This window comes from Chiloscyllium punctatum, chromosome 4 (genome assembly GCF_047496795.1).
Source record: "Chiloscyllium punctatum isolate Juve2018m chromosome 4, sChiPun1.3, whole genome shotgun sequence".
Taxonomy (NCBI): Eukaryota; Metazoa; Chordata; class Chondrichthyes; order Orectolobiformes; family Hemiscylliidae; genus Chiloscyllium; species Chiloscyllium punctatum.
In genome coordinates this window covers 26,276,396-26,291,272 of record NC_092742.1, presented here as the reverse complement: position 1 = coordinate 26,291,272, position 14,877 = coordinate 26,276,396, and the positions used below count along the sequence as shown (strand labels likewise).

General features: G+C 40.3%; 1 protein-coding gene across 1 annotated transcript in view; it reads left to right on the top strand.

Annotated features, from left to right (window-relative positions):
* sel1l (SEL1L adaptor subunit of SYVN1 ubiquitin ligase) overlaps positions 1–2,583 on the top strand; it is a 42,372-nt gene extending 39,789 nt beyond the window's left edge. The window contains exon 21 of the mRNA XM_072568266.1: positions 464–2,583. Within this exon, the coding sequence (XP_072424367.1) occupies positions 464–646 (183 nt within the window). The 3' untranslated portion in view covers positions 647–2,583. The remainder of the gene's footprint in view (positions 1–463) is intronic.
* Positions 2,584–14,877: the final 12,294 nt, after the last annotated feature.

The window sequence follows — 14,877 nt, the reverse complement described above, 5'->3', positions numbered from 1 at the left end:
TTACGAATGCACCTTTTTTTCCCTTTTACTGGTCCAGCCCTATTCATTTTATCCTTTTGCGCAGAGAATGTTGCACCATCTGTGATACAATCAGGAGTAACACAAGGGTTGAATTTTCCTGCAAATTTTGGGACCCTGGTACCAGGCCCAAATGGAAATCTTGAGCCAAAACTTGGCAGGAGCAAGACTAGCAAGCGGTTCCTGGCATTGCCTCCTAATTGGCTGCCACCAAGCTTGTAAGGACAGTGAGAGGCTGCCACTGTTGGCAGCAGCTTGGGCACTGCTGAAATGGGCTGAAGAGAGTTTCTAACCCAAGCCGGTAAGCCCCTATGGTTGGAGGGGCAACGCCTAAAGATGAGTTCTTGACATCTACCCCCTCCCAACTTCCCTTTAAGATTTATCTCTTATGTCAATTCTGTTATCCATTGTACAAATACTACTGTAATATTGTTTCTTATTGCAGTTCCGAGAGATGTGGATGCAGATAGACTTGGACGTGCTGCTGGGACCTGAGTGGGACCTTTATCTCATGACCGTACTTGCTCTGCTATTGGGGACTGTGATTGCTTACAGGCAAAGACAGCAACAGCCTGATCTCCGGGCACCAGGACCCCAGCAGCCAGAACCTCAACGTGAGCAGCAATAGCAAAGGTGCAGCTAGCTTAGGTATCTTCTTTCTTGCCACATCCATCAAACCCCACCCCACACCCTCTAAACAATTTGTTTATGCAGCAAGAAAAGGTTGGACTATTGACTTGTATGAAGTGCACATTTTCTTAATAAAATAGCCTATTTTCAGGCTTGCCGAGTTTTTAAGCTATTTTGATCAGCATCGGAGGATTAGTTTTATATGAAGTTTAAAAAGCTTTGGTCCTTTGAACTTAAAAAAGAAACACTGATTTACTTGGCATTTTCCAGAAGTTTATGTATTAAATTTGTTTGTTTAGAGCATAAAGCCTGATTTATTTTTCATTAGAAGTTATGAGACCTAACAAATCCTGCTGAATCCCAGGTGAAGGTTATTCTAAATGTGCCACTACATAGTATGTTAATGCAGTTACATGAAACTTTACAGTTAATTGCCAATAGGTCTTATACTAGTACTTCAGCTCTTCTGTGAAGAACATGTACTTATTTTTTCCTATTTGTTGCATATGTCAACCAACTGAATGATTTATTTGAATACCATTGCTCTCAACAACCATATGTCCTCATGGAGCTTTACTGGTATGTTTGCAGGAAGGGTTTTTTTTATTTGGCTGACTTAATTTGTTTGAGGAGAGTTGATAAATGCGATAATGCATTAAAATGTATTTGAGATCAGATCCGGGTGCATTTACCTAATTAGAAAGAAAATAATTTAAAACTGGGTTTTCTATAGAAGCTTCAGTTTCCATTAATGAGAATCTCTTTTCTACTGAGTTGTCAATTTTACATCCGTGAGTTTGAATTTATTTTTTGCAAAGTGACGATCCAAACAGCCTGAAACTAGCATGGATTTTTGACTGAACTATTTCATTGCAATCTGACATTGTGGGAACTTCTTGTTTATATTAAAAAAAATTAAATGTGCAGAATTGAAAAAGCCTGCAGTCAGTTTGGCCTTTGGCCTTGGACAAAATTAATCACATTAATGCAAAAGCAAAATACTGCAGAAGCTGGAAATCTGAAATAAAAACAACAAATGCTCAAAATACTCACCAGGTCCAGCAGCATATTTGGAGGGGATCAGAGTTGAATGCTTCTGGTTGACTTCATCTCAAACTGAAGTATTGATGCTGTTATTTTCTGTCCACAGATGTTGCTTGACCTACTGGGTATTTCCAGCCTTATTGTATTACACTTCTGTTTGCAATAGACTTTCTTGAAGCCTGTCTACCTAAAGGGCCAGCACTGGTGTTTAATTATGGATTTGAGTGATTGATTAGTAACGGCAATACAGATTTACAGCTGGACTCGTGCCTTTTGCTATGGAGAGATCTGTTAAGACACAGATGTGTGGGTGGGGGGTGGGTGCAGTAGGAGAGGGTTGAGGAGTTTAAGCAGCCTACTATAACATTGTCCAGTTGATGTAAAAAAACACAACACTGATAGGCCTAATAAAGAATGATTTGTCCCCCTCCTCCCACCTTTTATTTTGTTTGGGGAGTGCAGCAGCTCTTAATAGCTGCACTTTTGTTTTGCAACTTTAGCTAAATTTTGAAAATGCAAATCCCCATTATAACTGGTGGTGGGAGTCTTAACTGTTGTAAATGTACTATATTGTAAATGAAATAAAGAAAAGCTGTGTAAAATTGTTAAAAAATGTTAATAAGGTGTACAGACTTTTTTAATGTAATGGTAACCTTTTGTGAATTGGAAAATCCAGCCCAATTAGCCAGCAAACTGTATATTTGTGCTTCATTTTAATAAACTGTCCAACTGCTGTAGAATATTTCTATAGTCATTTTAATGCTCGGGATATGTTTAAATGTTTGACTGTTTATTAATGAAATATAATGAGTATGCATACTACAATGTGCGATAAGAATCTGTGAAGAATCAACCATTTTTCACTCTATTAAAATGAGAAGAGGTATCTTGGTTAATGAATCTTAGCCTTTCTGTAGTCGAGCAGTAGATCCTTGTCTGTGAACTTCAAAACTGAAGCTACTAAATAAATTTGAAAAAATGAGAAATAAGACATAATTCAACAAAAATACTACTGGGATGGCTGTGTACAATATTTCTGAACTTCTGTCCTTTTAGTGTCCTCAATCTTTGCTTAGCAATATATTGAGCTTGAATCTTGGAACTTCATTCACGATAATGACTTCTATTTCCATATCCATGGTTGCTTTGTAACTCGAATTTCCTTTTGGGACTTAGAATTTATTTAGTAAATGGATCACCAGTTCATGTGAAATGAATTGGTGTGTAAACAACAGTTAATTTTACAAGGCAGTGCTGTCTCAGCATCACTTCACCTTGTTTATGATTGACACGAATGATCATATCAGGTACCCATTCAAAAAGGAAAAAGTTTTATAAAATTGTATCACGTAATGCATATAATTGTGTAACTAAGCTGTTGTGTTAGAATCCATAATAAAGGTATGGAATTTATTGTGAGCACTAAATATTTAAATTTCAGACTGTAATCTCTATAATTGATTGCTCAATGTAGGAGTTGTTTGATGGGCCAGCATTTATTGTCCATCCTTACTTGCCTTTGAGAAGGTGCCTGTTGAAATACTGAACTTCCTGGTATAGGTACATCAGTAATGCTAATTGGGAGGGATTTCCAGAATATTGATTGAACAACAGTGAAGGAATGGTGTCCAGCTTGTGGGGTTGGGGGTGGTGGGGGGGCTGGGTGCTGTGAGGGGGAGCTTGCACATGGTGGTGTTCCCATATTTCCCAAGCATTGCCCCAGGCAGTAGAGGTCACAGGCTTGGAAGGTGCTTTTATGCTGCACCATACTTTATTTTCCCACTTTCAGCAAGTGGCAATGAGAACAGTTGTGGGCTTTAATCTAATTATTACGGCAAAATTACAGATGTTTAGCTTTCAAGTCCCCCTTTATTCCATACAAGAACAGTGTTGTGAAGAAAATGTTAACGGAATTTCAGTGGTTTAAATAAGCATATTTGTAATGTGAGGTTACAATCTATATGAAGGTTCAATTAATATCAAGACCTTCTAATTGAGCAAGAAAGCAGTTCTGAAGAAGGGTCACTGGTCAGAAACATTAACTCTGCTTTCTCGCCACAGATCCTCCAAATCTACTGAGGTTCTTCAATTTGTTTTTGTTTCCTTTAATTCAGCGTTTGGCATATGAATTTTATGAATATGAATTTAGACTACAATTATATGCCAGAAACTTTATTTTGTTTATATTCAAAACAGCTATTGATAAATGTGCAGATTCAGTGATCATGTCTTTGAGGGATCCAAATCTGTAATCTGAACAATAAATTGTGACGAAGATACATATGCCTTTTTACCATCTCCCTTCCCACTGACCAATGTGATTCTATCTCAAAGGAGTGTTTGCAATGATTTACTTACAATATATTACTTTGAGTTTATTCATGGACACAATGTGCTCTGCTATGTTTGGAGATGCCAAAAGTCAGTTGCGAATTTTGCTGCTTAATCAGTTTTAAGTGTAACTTTGATCATCTATCTTTGTCATTTTGATTCTCTATACACCTTCCCCTTTTTGCTACACTATTCTGGTACCTTCTCTTTTAATTAAGCATTTAATGATTTCTAGTAGATGTGTGTGTGTGTACACCTTTTTTCTTTCAGTGTCCACCTTTTTAAGGACTTAATGTGCTGTCTGTACAAGGGTAAACAAAAGTCACCATAGTCCCAGAGGATTTTAGGGTGGCTGCCTGTGTTTTGCATCTCCCTACCAGTTTGTCTGCTACGGACTTGCGTGAAGCAGTAGCTGCAATGTTGGTTTTATTTAACGGTAAAGCACAACTTACAAACTAAACCAATGAGCTAATCAATTTACCATTAATATGGTGGAACAGCTATGGAAAATAAAACTCATGAGGCCTGTCATACTTGACCAATCAACAAATAACCAACCTACAAATGAATCTTAGCTTGCTAGTAAGTGAAGAGATCCATGCCAAGAGACCAGTTTTTTCTCAGTGACCAGGGTGTAGAATGTCCGCAAAATACCCTTGCTCAAATTGGGGCACAGCAGACCACGTAACACTTTTTTTTTAAAACAACAATTGAAACTAGGGTTTCTATGTTTTGGGGGTGTTTTTCAGAAAAGTACACCATTAGAATTCCATTAGCAATTAGGAGCCAAGATATGCACAGGTTTGAAATGTCAGAATTAATAGCTAAAGAGCTGGAAAATCTTCAGAAGTTTGGATAGTGCTAGAAGGCCGATTCTGCACAGATTAAACTTTTGTATTCATCAACTAGAATTCCTGCTATTTTACCTATGAAATCATAGAACAATTCAGGACACGGAACAAAAAAAATCATTTTGTGGTTTTGTACTTTCAGCAGCAGAACTTCCAGAAGGCCTTGACAAGATACTGCACAGGAGGCTGCTGATAAGATAAGGGCTCATGGTGTTTGAGGCAAGGTACTAGCATGGAGAGATTGCTTTCAACTAGACAGCCAGAGTGTGGAGATAAAAGGGTCCTTCACAGGATGGCAGCCAGTAATTGGTGGTGATCTGCAATGGTCAATGTTTGGATCACAACTTTTCACCTTAATGACCTACATGAAGGGTCTGAGGGCCTTCTGGCTAAGGTTACAGATGATACAAAAATAGGTGGAAGGACTATTAGTTTTGTGGAGATGGAGAGGCTGCAGAATGACTGACTTATTCTGGGCAAAGAAATGGCAGATGAAATATAAGATGGGAAAGTGTGATGTCATGAACTGTGGTAGGAAGAATAGAGGCATAGATTATTTTTTAAATTGGGAGAGAATTTAGAAATCTGAAGTGCAAAAGGACCTGGAAGACCACTTTCTCCAGGATTCTTATGCAGGTTGCATCTGTAGTTAGAAAGGCAAATACAATGTTGGCATTTATTTTGAGAAGGCTAGAATATAAAAGCAGGGATGAACTTCTGAGGCTTTTTAAGGCTCTAGTCAAACAACAATTCGAGCAGGGGTGGGCAATGAATTCTTCCAAGGGGCCACATGAGAAACTTGAGTTGTGTTGGAGGGCCAAACCAACAATAATTTGAACATAATTCTGCTCTGTATTAATGGTCTCCCATTGTAAAAAGTACTAAATTCTATAGTTTTGCACTGAAACTTACAATCAAAAGAATAAGGATATTCTGTTCCAATAAAGATATGAAATTGTGGAGTAGGTCAAATATAGAAGAAATAAACAATAAAAACAATTTCAGTATTTCATTTTATTTTTAACATGTTAATCTCACAAACCAATAATGAAAAGTTGTTTCATTATTGTTTAGTATTACAAACAACTCTATATAAAAAGCAATGTGTTTTTGATGTTTTTCAGTTCATTTTTACTTGTTTAGTGAGAAGTCCAGTCTGTTTTGGGCTTGGACAAGTGCACTGAAATCTGGTTGAATGTCTGAGGTGAATATGTGAAGGACAGCTGAGAGGTGATCATCAGTGATAGAGGATCTGTATTTGGATTTGTTGAACTTCATCACTGAGAATGTTCACACATATAGGTAGATCCAAAGAGGACTAGAATCTTCTGAGCATGCCTCCTCATGTGTGGGAAGTTCTCCTCTTTGAGGGAAGAGTAAAAATCAAGCGGTGAGACTGACCTAAAGTACTCTGCCAGAATTATGTCAGACTGTAGGTCAATGAGTTCAAGCTGAACATCACTAGGTGCATTCTCTACATTGCATGTAAATGGGGGAAAAACCATGTGCATTTCATTCTCAACCGTTTTAAAGTCTTGAAATCGTTTTGAAAATTCACCGTGCAGTGCTTCTAACATGGATGAGTACCTGTGGAGGTGATCAGCTGAAGGTGCGGCTTCCTTCAGTGTTGGCAAGTAGGTGAGAATGTTGCCCTCCATTTGAATTGAGAGAAGCTGCACCTTTCTCATAAAAACCTTCACCAAGTTGTACATTTCATGCTCAAAAAGGCCCTTGCGCTGCAGTTTCACATTTAGTTCATTCATAAGTGCAGTCACATCAACAGCAAAACCAAGGCCTGCAATCCAGTCTGCATCTGAAAGCTGTGGAATGCCATTCCCTTTCTTCACACACAAATCTTGAATCTCTTCTCTCGGTCCCATACACTTTTCAGCATTTTGCCCAGCCTGAGCCACTTGACAGCTGTGTGGTAGCCTATGTCACAAAGCTCAGTCTCATTTTCCTCCAAAAGTGCAACAAACTGCCTGTGCTTCAAAGCTCTTGCATTGATGAAGTTAACTATTTTAGTTACAACATCAACCACTTGGTTAATTTTTAATATTGACTTACATAACACTTCCTGATGTAGAACAGAATGCAAAAATACCAATGTCTGTTCAGGGTCAATTTCTGTCACTTTATCCTGCATTCTCCTTAAGAGTCCAGCAGTTTTTTCCCGTTAGATTTGGACAACTAGCCATTGTCACACCTGCCAGCTTGTCCCATTTTAGTCCCAACGTGTCCAAACATGCATTACCAATTGTTCCTTTCATTGACTGAATGGCTGCCCATTCCTCTGTGATTTTAAAGTCCGTAGTTATCCCATCTATGAAGCTGAGTAGCTGGGCTGTGTAACGTATGTCGCAGCTCTCATCCAGCTAAAGCTCCAGATTTCTCATGATGTCCCTAATCCTTCTCGTTACAGTGCATCGGGAGAGGGGCACATTCTCAAATGCCTCCTTTTTCTCCGGGCATATTAGTTCTGCAGAGTCCAACAAGCACTCCTTAATAAACTCGCCATCAGAAAACGGTTTACTGTTTCTGGTGATTTTGTGGGTCATGACATAACTTGTCTTGGCATGAGTTGACATTTTGAGGGCTGGCCAGCAAGCATCACTTTTAGCTGTTCATGCATGCATGCACATACACGTAAATGTGATCCATACGTAAATGAAAAAAAACCATCCTTTTCAAAACAAAAGCAACACAGTTGTGTTGCGTGCATGGTGTAAATACTTTTTCATTTGTGTTCTAATTTAAGATTGACCTCACGGGGGTTGTAAAACGCCCAGGTCTGATTTAGAGTAGTGCAAGCAATTTTGGACTGCAGATCTCAGGAAGGATGCATTGGCCTTGGAGTGAGTCCAGAGAAGGTTCACAAGAATCTTCTGAGGAATGAAAGGCACATTTGAGAACTCCGGGTCTACACGAGATGGAGTTTAGAAGGATGAGGGATGATCTAATTGAAACTTACAGAACAGAGTGGATACTGGGGAGATGTTTCCATTGGCAGGAGAGACGAGGCCTGAGGGCATAGCCTTAAAATAAAGAGAAGGCACTTTAGAATGGAGATGAGGAGAAACTTTTTCAGAACGTGGTGAATCTATGAAATTCATTGCCACAAAAAAGGCTGTTGAGGCCAGCTCATTGAGTGTATTTAAGACAGATATAGATAGGTTTGTGATTGTCAAGGGGATCAAAGGTAATGAGAGAAAGTGGGAGAATGAGGTTGAGAAACTTATTAACCATGATTGAATGGTGGAACAGACTTGATGAGCTGAATGGCCTAATTTCAGCTCTTGTATCTAATGGTCTAAACAGAACTGTTGAGATGGTGATCATATCCACCTCTAGAAGCTTCCTGGACAAAACTGATAGTAAAACCAAGAACTGTGGATGCTGGAGATCAGAAATAAAAAAAAAAGTTGCTGGAGCAACTCAGTTAATTGAGTCTTCTGATGAAGAGTTGCCAAACTCAAAACATTAGTTATCTCCCCAACAGATGCGACCAGATCTGCTGAGTTTATCCAGCAATTTTTGTTTCTTTTTTTGAAAGTATAATATTGAACTACTGAAGGCTTGGAGCAAGCATGAAGAAATTATCGTAGGTCCAAAATACAAACCTGAGAGGTCACAATCTTTGGAATGCATAAGCAAAGCAACAAATGTGGAAGGTCTGACCTTCTGCGTGCAACAAGAAAATGCTTAGCTTTCAGCCAGTTTTGCAAAGCATCAGCAGTAAAGGCTATTGATAGGTGCAACGACAAACATCTGTGCACCAATCCAGGCAATACACGCAAATTACTTCTATACCTATCCTGCAAGAGTTGTACACATTAAGTAATATTCATATCAGCATCTGACTCTGTACATGACCAAGACTGGGCAATTAATTCACATTGTCATTGCTATGGAAAATATTGATGTCATATTGTCCAAATTGGTTGCAAAAATTCAAAATCTGACCTAAAACAGGAAGTTTTTCATTATTGCCTAAGATAGACATGACAAATGACAGACACAAATTACTTGTAAAACAATTTCACCATAAAGCATTTCACCAATTTCATGTACAGGAATGCACGTAAAACCAATCCACCTAGACACCAAATTCTCTCCATTGTAAACATTATTGAACCAGTGTTTGCAGGAAAGTCAGCAGCCTGTGACAGTGAAAGTCTATGGAATCAGTCAGGCATGAGAAAAGCAATAGAAAGTGCAGCTGACTACTCGCAAAATACTTGTTGGATTGAAAAGGGAAGTGTGAAACACGTTCACGTTCCTCTTAATTAGTAGAGTTTTAATCTCTAAAATGGCTCACGATAAACCTAACGAGAGTATGATCTCCGAGATGAGGCGTTTAGGATGAATCTCTGCTCAACTCTCGAATGTAAATGACAGCTGAAATGAGAGAAACAGCATAAACTACAAACTCTCATAAATCCAATGAGTAGGTTGCCCAGTTACAGGAATATCTGAAGCAAATTGTGTGTAAAGGAGATTGGCACAGCAGAGACGGCTATGCAAACATTAGCTTGAGCTCAAAGCAATGCTGGGGAAGAGGACATATTTACAAAACTGGTGGAGGTGCTCCGCATACAAGAAAATCACCTAGCAGACCATCCTTTCAGGGATAAATGCCAGCATTGATGCTCGAGAGAAAGAACTTGAACAAGATGTAGTGAAAACCAAACAAAATGACACCAGGCAACATCAGGAGGTGAAGAAGTCAATGTTTTAGGTGTAACCCTTCTTAAGGACTCGGTGGGGGGGGGGGGGGGGTGGGGAGGGGTGTGAGGGGAGCCACAGATAAAGGGAGTCTGGGGTAGGGTTTTGGGTGGGGAAAGGGGTGAAGTGGTGAGGTAATGATAGGTATATACAGGTAGAGGGTACAGTCTAATTGGTCGATGGGAGGAAGGACTGCTCAGAGGAAGGGAAGGGAGGGGAGAGGCTGGAAAGGGAGTTGGGACATGGGAAGGGAGGTTATTTAATGTTGAGACCTCTGAGCTGTAGGCTTCCCAACTAGAAGATGAGTTATTATTCCGCCAATTTGTGGTCAGATTTGCTGTGGCAATGGAAGAGGCCGAGGATGGTCATGCGAGAGGTAGTGAGAAAGGGAATTGAAATGGCCAGTGACTGGGAGGTCAAACAATTATGAAATTTTGGGTGAAAACCGAAGTTACTGTGGATGCTGGAAATCAGAAGCAAAAAAGGTTCTGAGGAAGAGTCACTGGACCCAAAACATTAACTCTGCTTTCTCTCCACAGATGCTGCCAGCCCTGCTGAGCTTTTCCAGCAATTTCAGTTTTTTGTTTGTGATAAAATATTGAAACTGTGGGAGTTCAATAGCATCTCCAGACAAGATCACAACTATGGGATTTGGAAGCATCAGCAAATTACTTATATGTCATAGCAACTCAGGCTCCATTGTTATTTCAAAGCATATTCACATAAAACAGTCCTCTCTCAATCTTTATGTATTCTTTGCTCACAATGTTGTGATACCCCCTGTCAGTTTCCCTGCTGTAGTCTTGCAAGCCGCATTCAGAAATCATTTGCTCTGATGTAATGTTCTCTTTATAACATATGCGCCTACTGTTTTAAATAAATTAACCCGTGCAGTTAGTCAGTCCCCGATGAGCAACTGGACATTTGACCATCTCTTAATAAAATGACATTTCCAGATTAAAAAGAGATTTCTTGTTGCAATTTCTGATCCTAACTATTTTCAAGATGGATGTAGGTTTGCTCACTGATCTGGAAGGTTCATTTTCAGATGTTTCGTCACCACACTAGGTAACAACTCCAGTGAGCCTCTGGATGAAGCACTGCTGATGATTCCTGCCTTCTATTTATATGTTTGGGTTTCTTTGGGTTGATGATGTCATTTCCTGTGGTGATGTCAATTCCTACGGGTGATGTTATTTCCTGTTCTTTTTCTCAAGGGGTGGTAAATGGGGCTCAAATCAATGTGTTTGTTGATATCTATCAATGACACTACCTGCACATCCATAATATCATTTATTGTATCCGTTGCTCCCGATGTGGTCTGCTCTACACTGGGGAGACTGGACGCCTCCTAGCAGAGCGCTTTAGGGAACATCTCTGGGACACCTGCACCAATCAACCACACCGCCCTGTGACCCAAGATTTCAACTCCCCCTCCCACTTAGCCGAGGACATGGAGGTCCTGGGCCTCCTTCACTGCCACTCCATCACCACCCGACGCCTGGAGGAAGAATGCCTCATCTTCCACCTCGGAACACTTCCACCCCAGGGAATCAATGTGGACTTCACCAGTTTCCTCATTTCCCCTTCTCCCACCTCATCCCAGCTCCAAACTTCCAGCTCAGTACTGTCCCCATGACCTGTCCTACCTGCCTATCTTCCTTTCCACCTATCCACTCCACTCTCCTCTCTGATCTATTACCTTCATCCCGTCCCCCACTCACCTATTGTACTCTATGCTACTTTCTCCCCACCCCCACCCCCACCCTCCTCTCATTTATCTCTCCATCCTTCAGACACTCTGCCTGTATTCCTGATGAAGGGCTTTTGCCTGAAACGTCGATTTTACTGCTCATTGGATGCTGCCTGAACTGCTGTGCTTCTCCAGCACCACTCTAATCTCAACCCTTTTGTGAGCTGTGTTGATTTCCGTATGAGAGTGGTTGACTGTGTTGAGCTGTGTTGATTTCCGTATGAGGAGTGGTTGACCTGTGTTGAACTGCACCCATTGGAGTTTAGAAGAATGACAGGCGACCTTATTGAAACGTACAAGGTTCTTAAGGGATTTGACAGGATAGATCGGGAGAGACTGTTTTCCATTGTGAGAGAGTCTAGGACCGGAATGCATAAGCACAGAATAAGGAGTCACCATTTAAAACAGATAAGTGGGTATTATGTCTCTGAGGGTAGTCAATCTGTGGAATTCTTTATTGCAGAGCTGTTAATGCGAGGTTGTCATTGAATCCAGGGCTACAATAGCCAGATGTGTAATCAGAGGATGTGGAGATTATGCAGAAAACTGGAGTTGAGGCTTTTCAGATCAGTTCTTATCTAATTGTATGGTGCATTGACTTGGTGGGCTGAATGGCCTGCTTATGCTCCTACACCTTATGGTTCTTGTCCTTTGGTCTCTGTTGTCCTCCCAACTGAGTATTTTTTAATTCCTAATTCTTGGAGTTTTACTATCTCAATACTGTTCTCACTGGAGATGATTTGTTAATGGTGCTGAAAATCATGCCTTCAACAAACACACACATTCTCTTTTGTGCAAGTTATGACTGAAACCAGAGGGAATTCTCCCCCCTGTATTCAATTGACCCCAATTTTATTATGAGTCCTTGAAGGGAAGCTGTATCAAATGCTTCCTTGATATCAAGAACCTGCCTTCTCACTATCACTACCTGTGGAAGCTTGCTGTGTGTAAATTGATTGGTGTATTTACTACATCGTGACAGTTATTACATTTCAGGAGTACTTCATTGACTGCGTAGAATATCCTAGATGCTGTATAAATTCAAGGTTTACATTTTTCAGTATTATTGTTTTTGAGGGATTCTCTGCATTTCAAATTACAAGTAACTGGGATAATGCGTGTTTCGGCAGTGCGATTTGGGTGTAACATCGCTGAAGAATTAGGGAACGGTATTTTCGAGAACGCTTACCTCTGTTCAAATGAGCGTGATTCAAGCAGGGATCGGTTTGTGTGCTTCATTCTACGCGCACATGATATCAGCGCTGGTCTTTGTGCCGTCCTACACATGTACCAATGTTAGCTACCGACAGAGCAGCTTTCTGTGAGAGGTACTATAAAGAGAGCAGCTTTCTTACATTTTTTTAAATGTTATGTGTTAAATTTACTTTTGTTGGTAAATATGATTTCAACCATCATTCAGGCTGTGCTAGACTCTGTGTTCAACCTTTGGGTGATTTTTGAGCGATTGTGAGGGATAATCTTTGATGGGCTGCCCTTAACCCCACTTTTCCTGTGGGTCCCATTATTTATATTAAGCAATTTTCTTTTAAGCAAGGTTTCGCTGGAATGCAACTACGGCTTTATAGGAGAACTACCTGTACCATATTCCAAGAGAATGCACCAGGAGAAAGTGAGGACTACAGATGCTGGAGATCAGAGCTGAAAATGCGTTGCAGGAAAAGCGCAGCAGGTCAAGCAGCATCCAAGGAGCAGGGGAATCAACGTTTCGGGCATGAGCCCATCCTGAAGAAGGGCTCATGCCCGATTCTCCTGCTCCTTGGATGCTGCCTGACCTGCTGCGCTTTTCCAGCAACACATCCTCAGCTCCAAGAGAATGCAGCAAACTCTGAATCTTTTGGCTTGACATTTTTTCAATTCCAGTTTCCAACATAATTTCATTGTAAATTTTTGCAGAGGTCCATAATCATTTCTAAATGAAGAATCATTCAAATCAAAAGTATTTTAATTGTTTGCTGCACTTATTGTCACATTTCAATGATGCTGGTGCAATAACTCCCTCTACTGTTGAATAATGTATTAACAAGCTTATTTTGAATCAGGAAAGATTTGTTCAAAGCTTTAAACAGAATTAAACTTAAGAACTTAAATGTCAAGCACTTCGTTGCGACAATGAAAGTGTTATCTGAGTCATTCTTAGATTGCAGAATAGGACATTCAACTAGTTATACAAAAGCAAGTTGTCACAGAGTTGGATTTTAACACAGGGGGATATGAGAAAGAAATGAAGGAAGTCAGAGGCAGACTTCTGAGGACACGCATGCAATGGCAGGACAGGAATGGGTAGATACATGGTACAAGGTAAAAACAATGACTGCAGATGCTGAAAACCAAATACTGGATTAGTGGTGCTGGAAGAGCACAGCAGTTCAGGGATTTCGCTGCTTGTTGGATGCTGCCTGAACTGCTGTGCTCTTCCAGCACCACTAATCCAGATACATGGTACAGTGGAGTCGGGAACAGAGTGCAGTGGGAATTTGCAGGCTGCATGTGTTTACCTAGGAGGTATCAGGCTGGGGAGTTGGGGATGGTTGTTAGGTCATATTTGTCTGGGGTCTGAGAGGGTGGCAGGGGTTGTGGGAAGTATGGTTGGGGCAGTGATCAATATTGAGTCATGGAGTCAGTTTAATTGTTACTCAGGAGTTAAAGTAAGCTTTTAATCTTTAAGTTTTCCTGGGTAATGATTTAGCTGAAGTGAGTCAGATTCCTCCAAATCCCTTCAGTTTCGCAGACATTTTCAGTGGTTTCCAGATGCAAGCCAAAAAGCCCATTGGAAAAGTTAATTTTCTTGTCAATTCCCATGGAGTCAGCTCCAGCCTCTCGTCATCAGAAAGTCCAGATCAATATTTCTACTCAGTTTGGAAAGTCCCTTATGAAGTATACCAAATTTCAGAACTGGTTACTCAATCATACTCAGATGAAACTAGGCAACATAGAATGTTTAGAGGTAAAAACAATGACTGCAGATGCTGGAAACCAGATTCTGGATTAGTGGTGCTGGAAGCACAGCAGTTCAGGCAGCATCCAAGGAGCTTCGAAATCGATGTTTCGGGCAAAAGCCCTTCATCAGGAAAGGATGAAGGGCTTTTGCCCGAAACATCGATTTCGAAGCTCTTTGGATGCTGCCTGAACTGCTGTGCTCTTCCAGCACCACTAATCAAGAACATAGAATGTTTGATTATATTGAACTCAGCAAAACCAAGGACAGAGAGGTACAGACGTAGCGATATGGCCCTCAATTATCCTTAATGCGATGTTTCAGATACGAAATTTCTATTTTTTTCTGCGATTTTTAGTTCTGGTGTAAGATTATTTTGTTTAACCAGGTCATTTTTAGCATGTTTACAATATATTTCTAACAAAGACAAGAAGCCATCTGCAAAATATTCTTCTTTCTCATTATGAAATGCATGAATTCAACTCCAGAACACTAACCACTGATAATATGAAGTAACCACCAGGCAGAAACAGATAATTGATTACACAGAATACCGTAATTGTATTGTA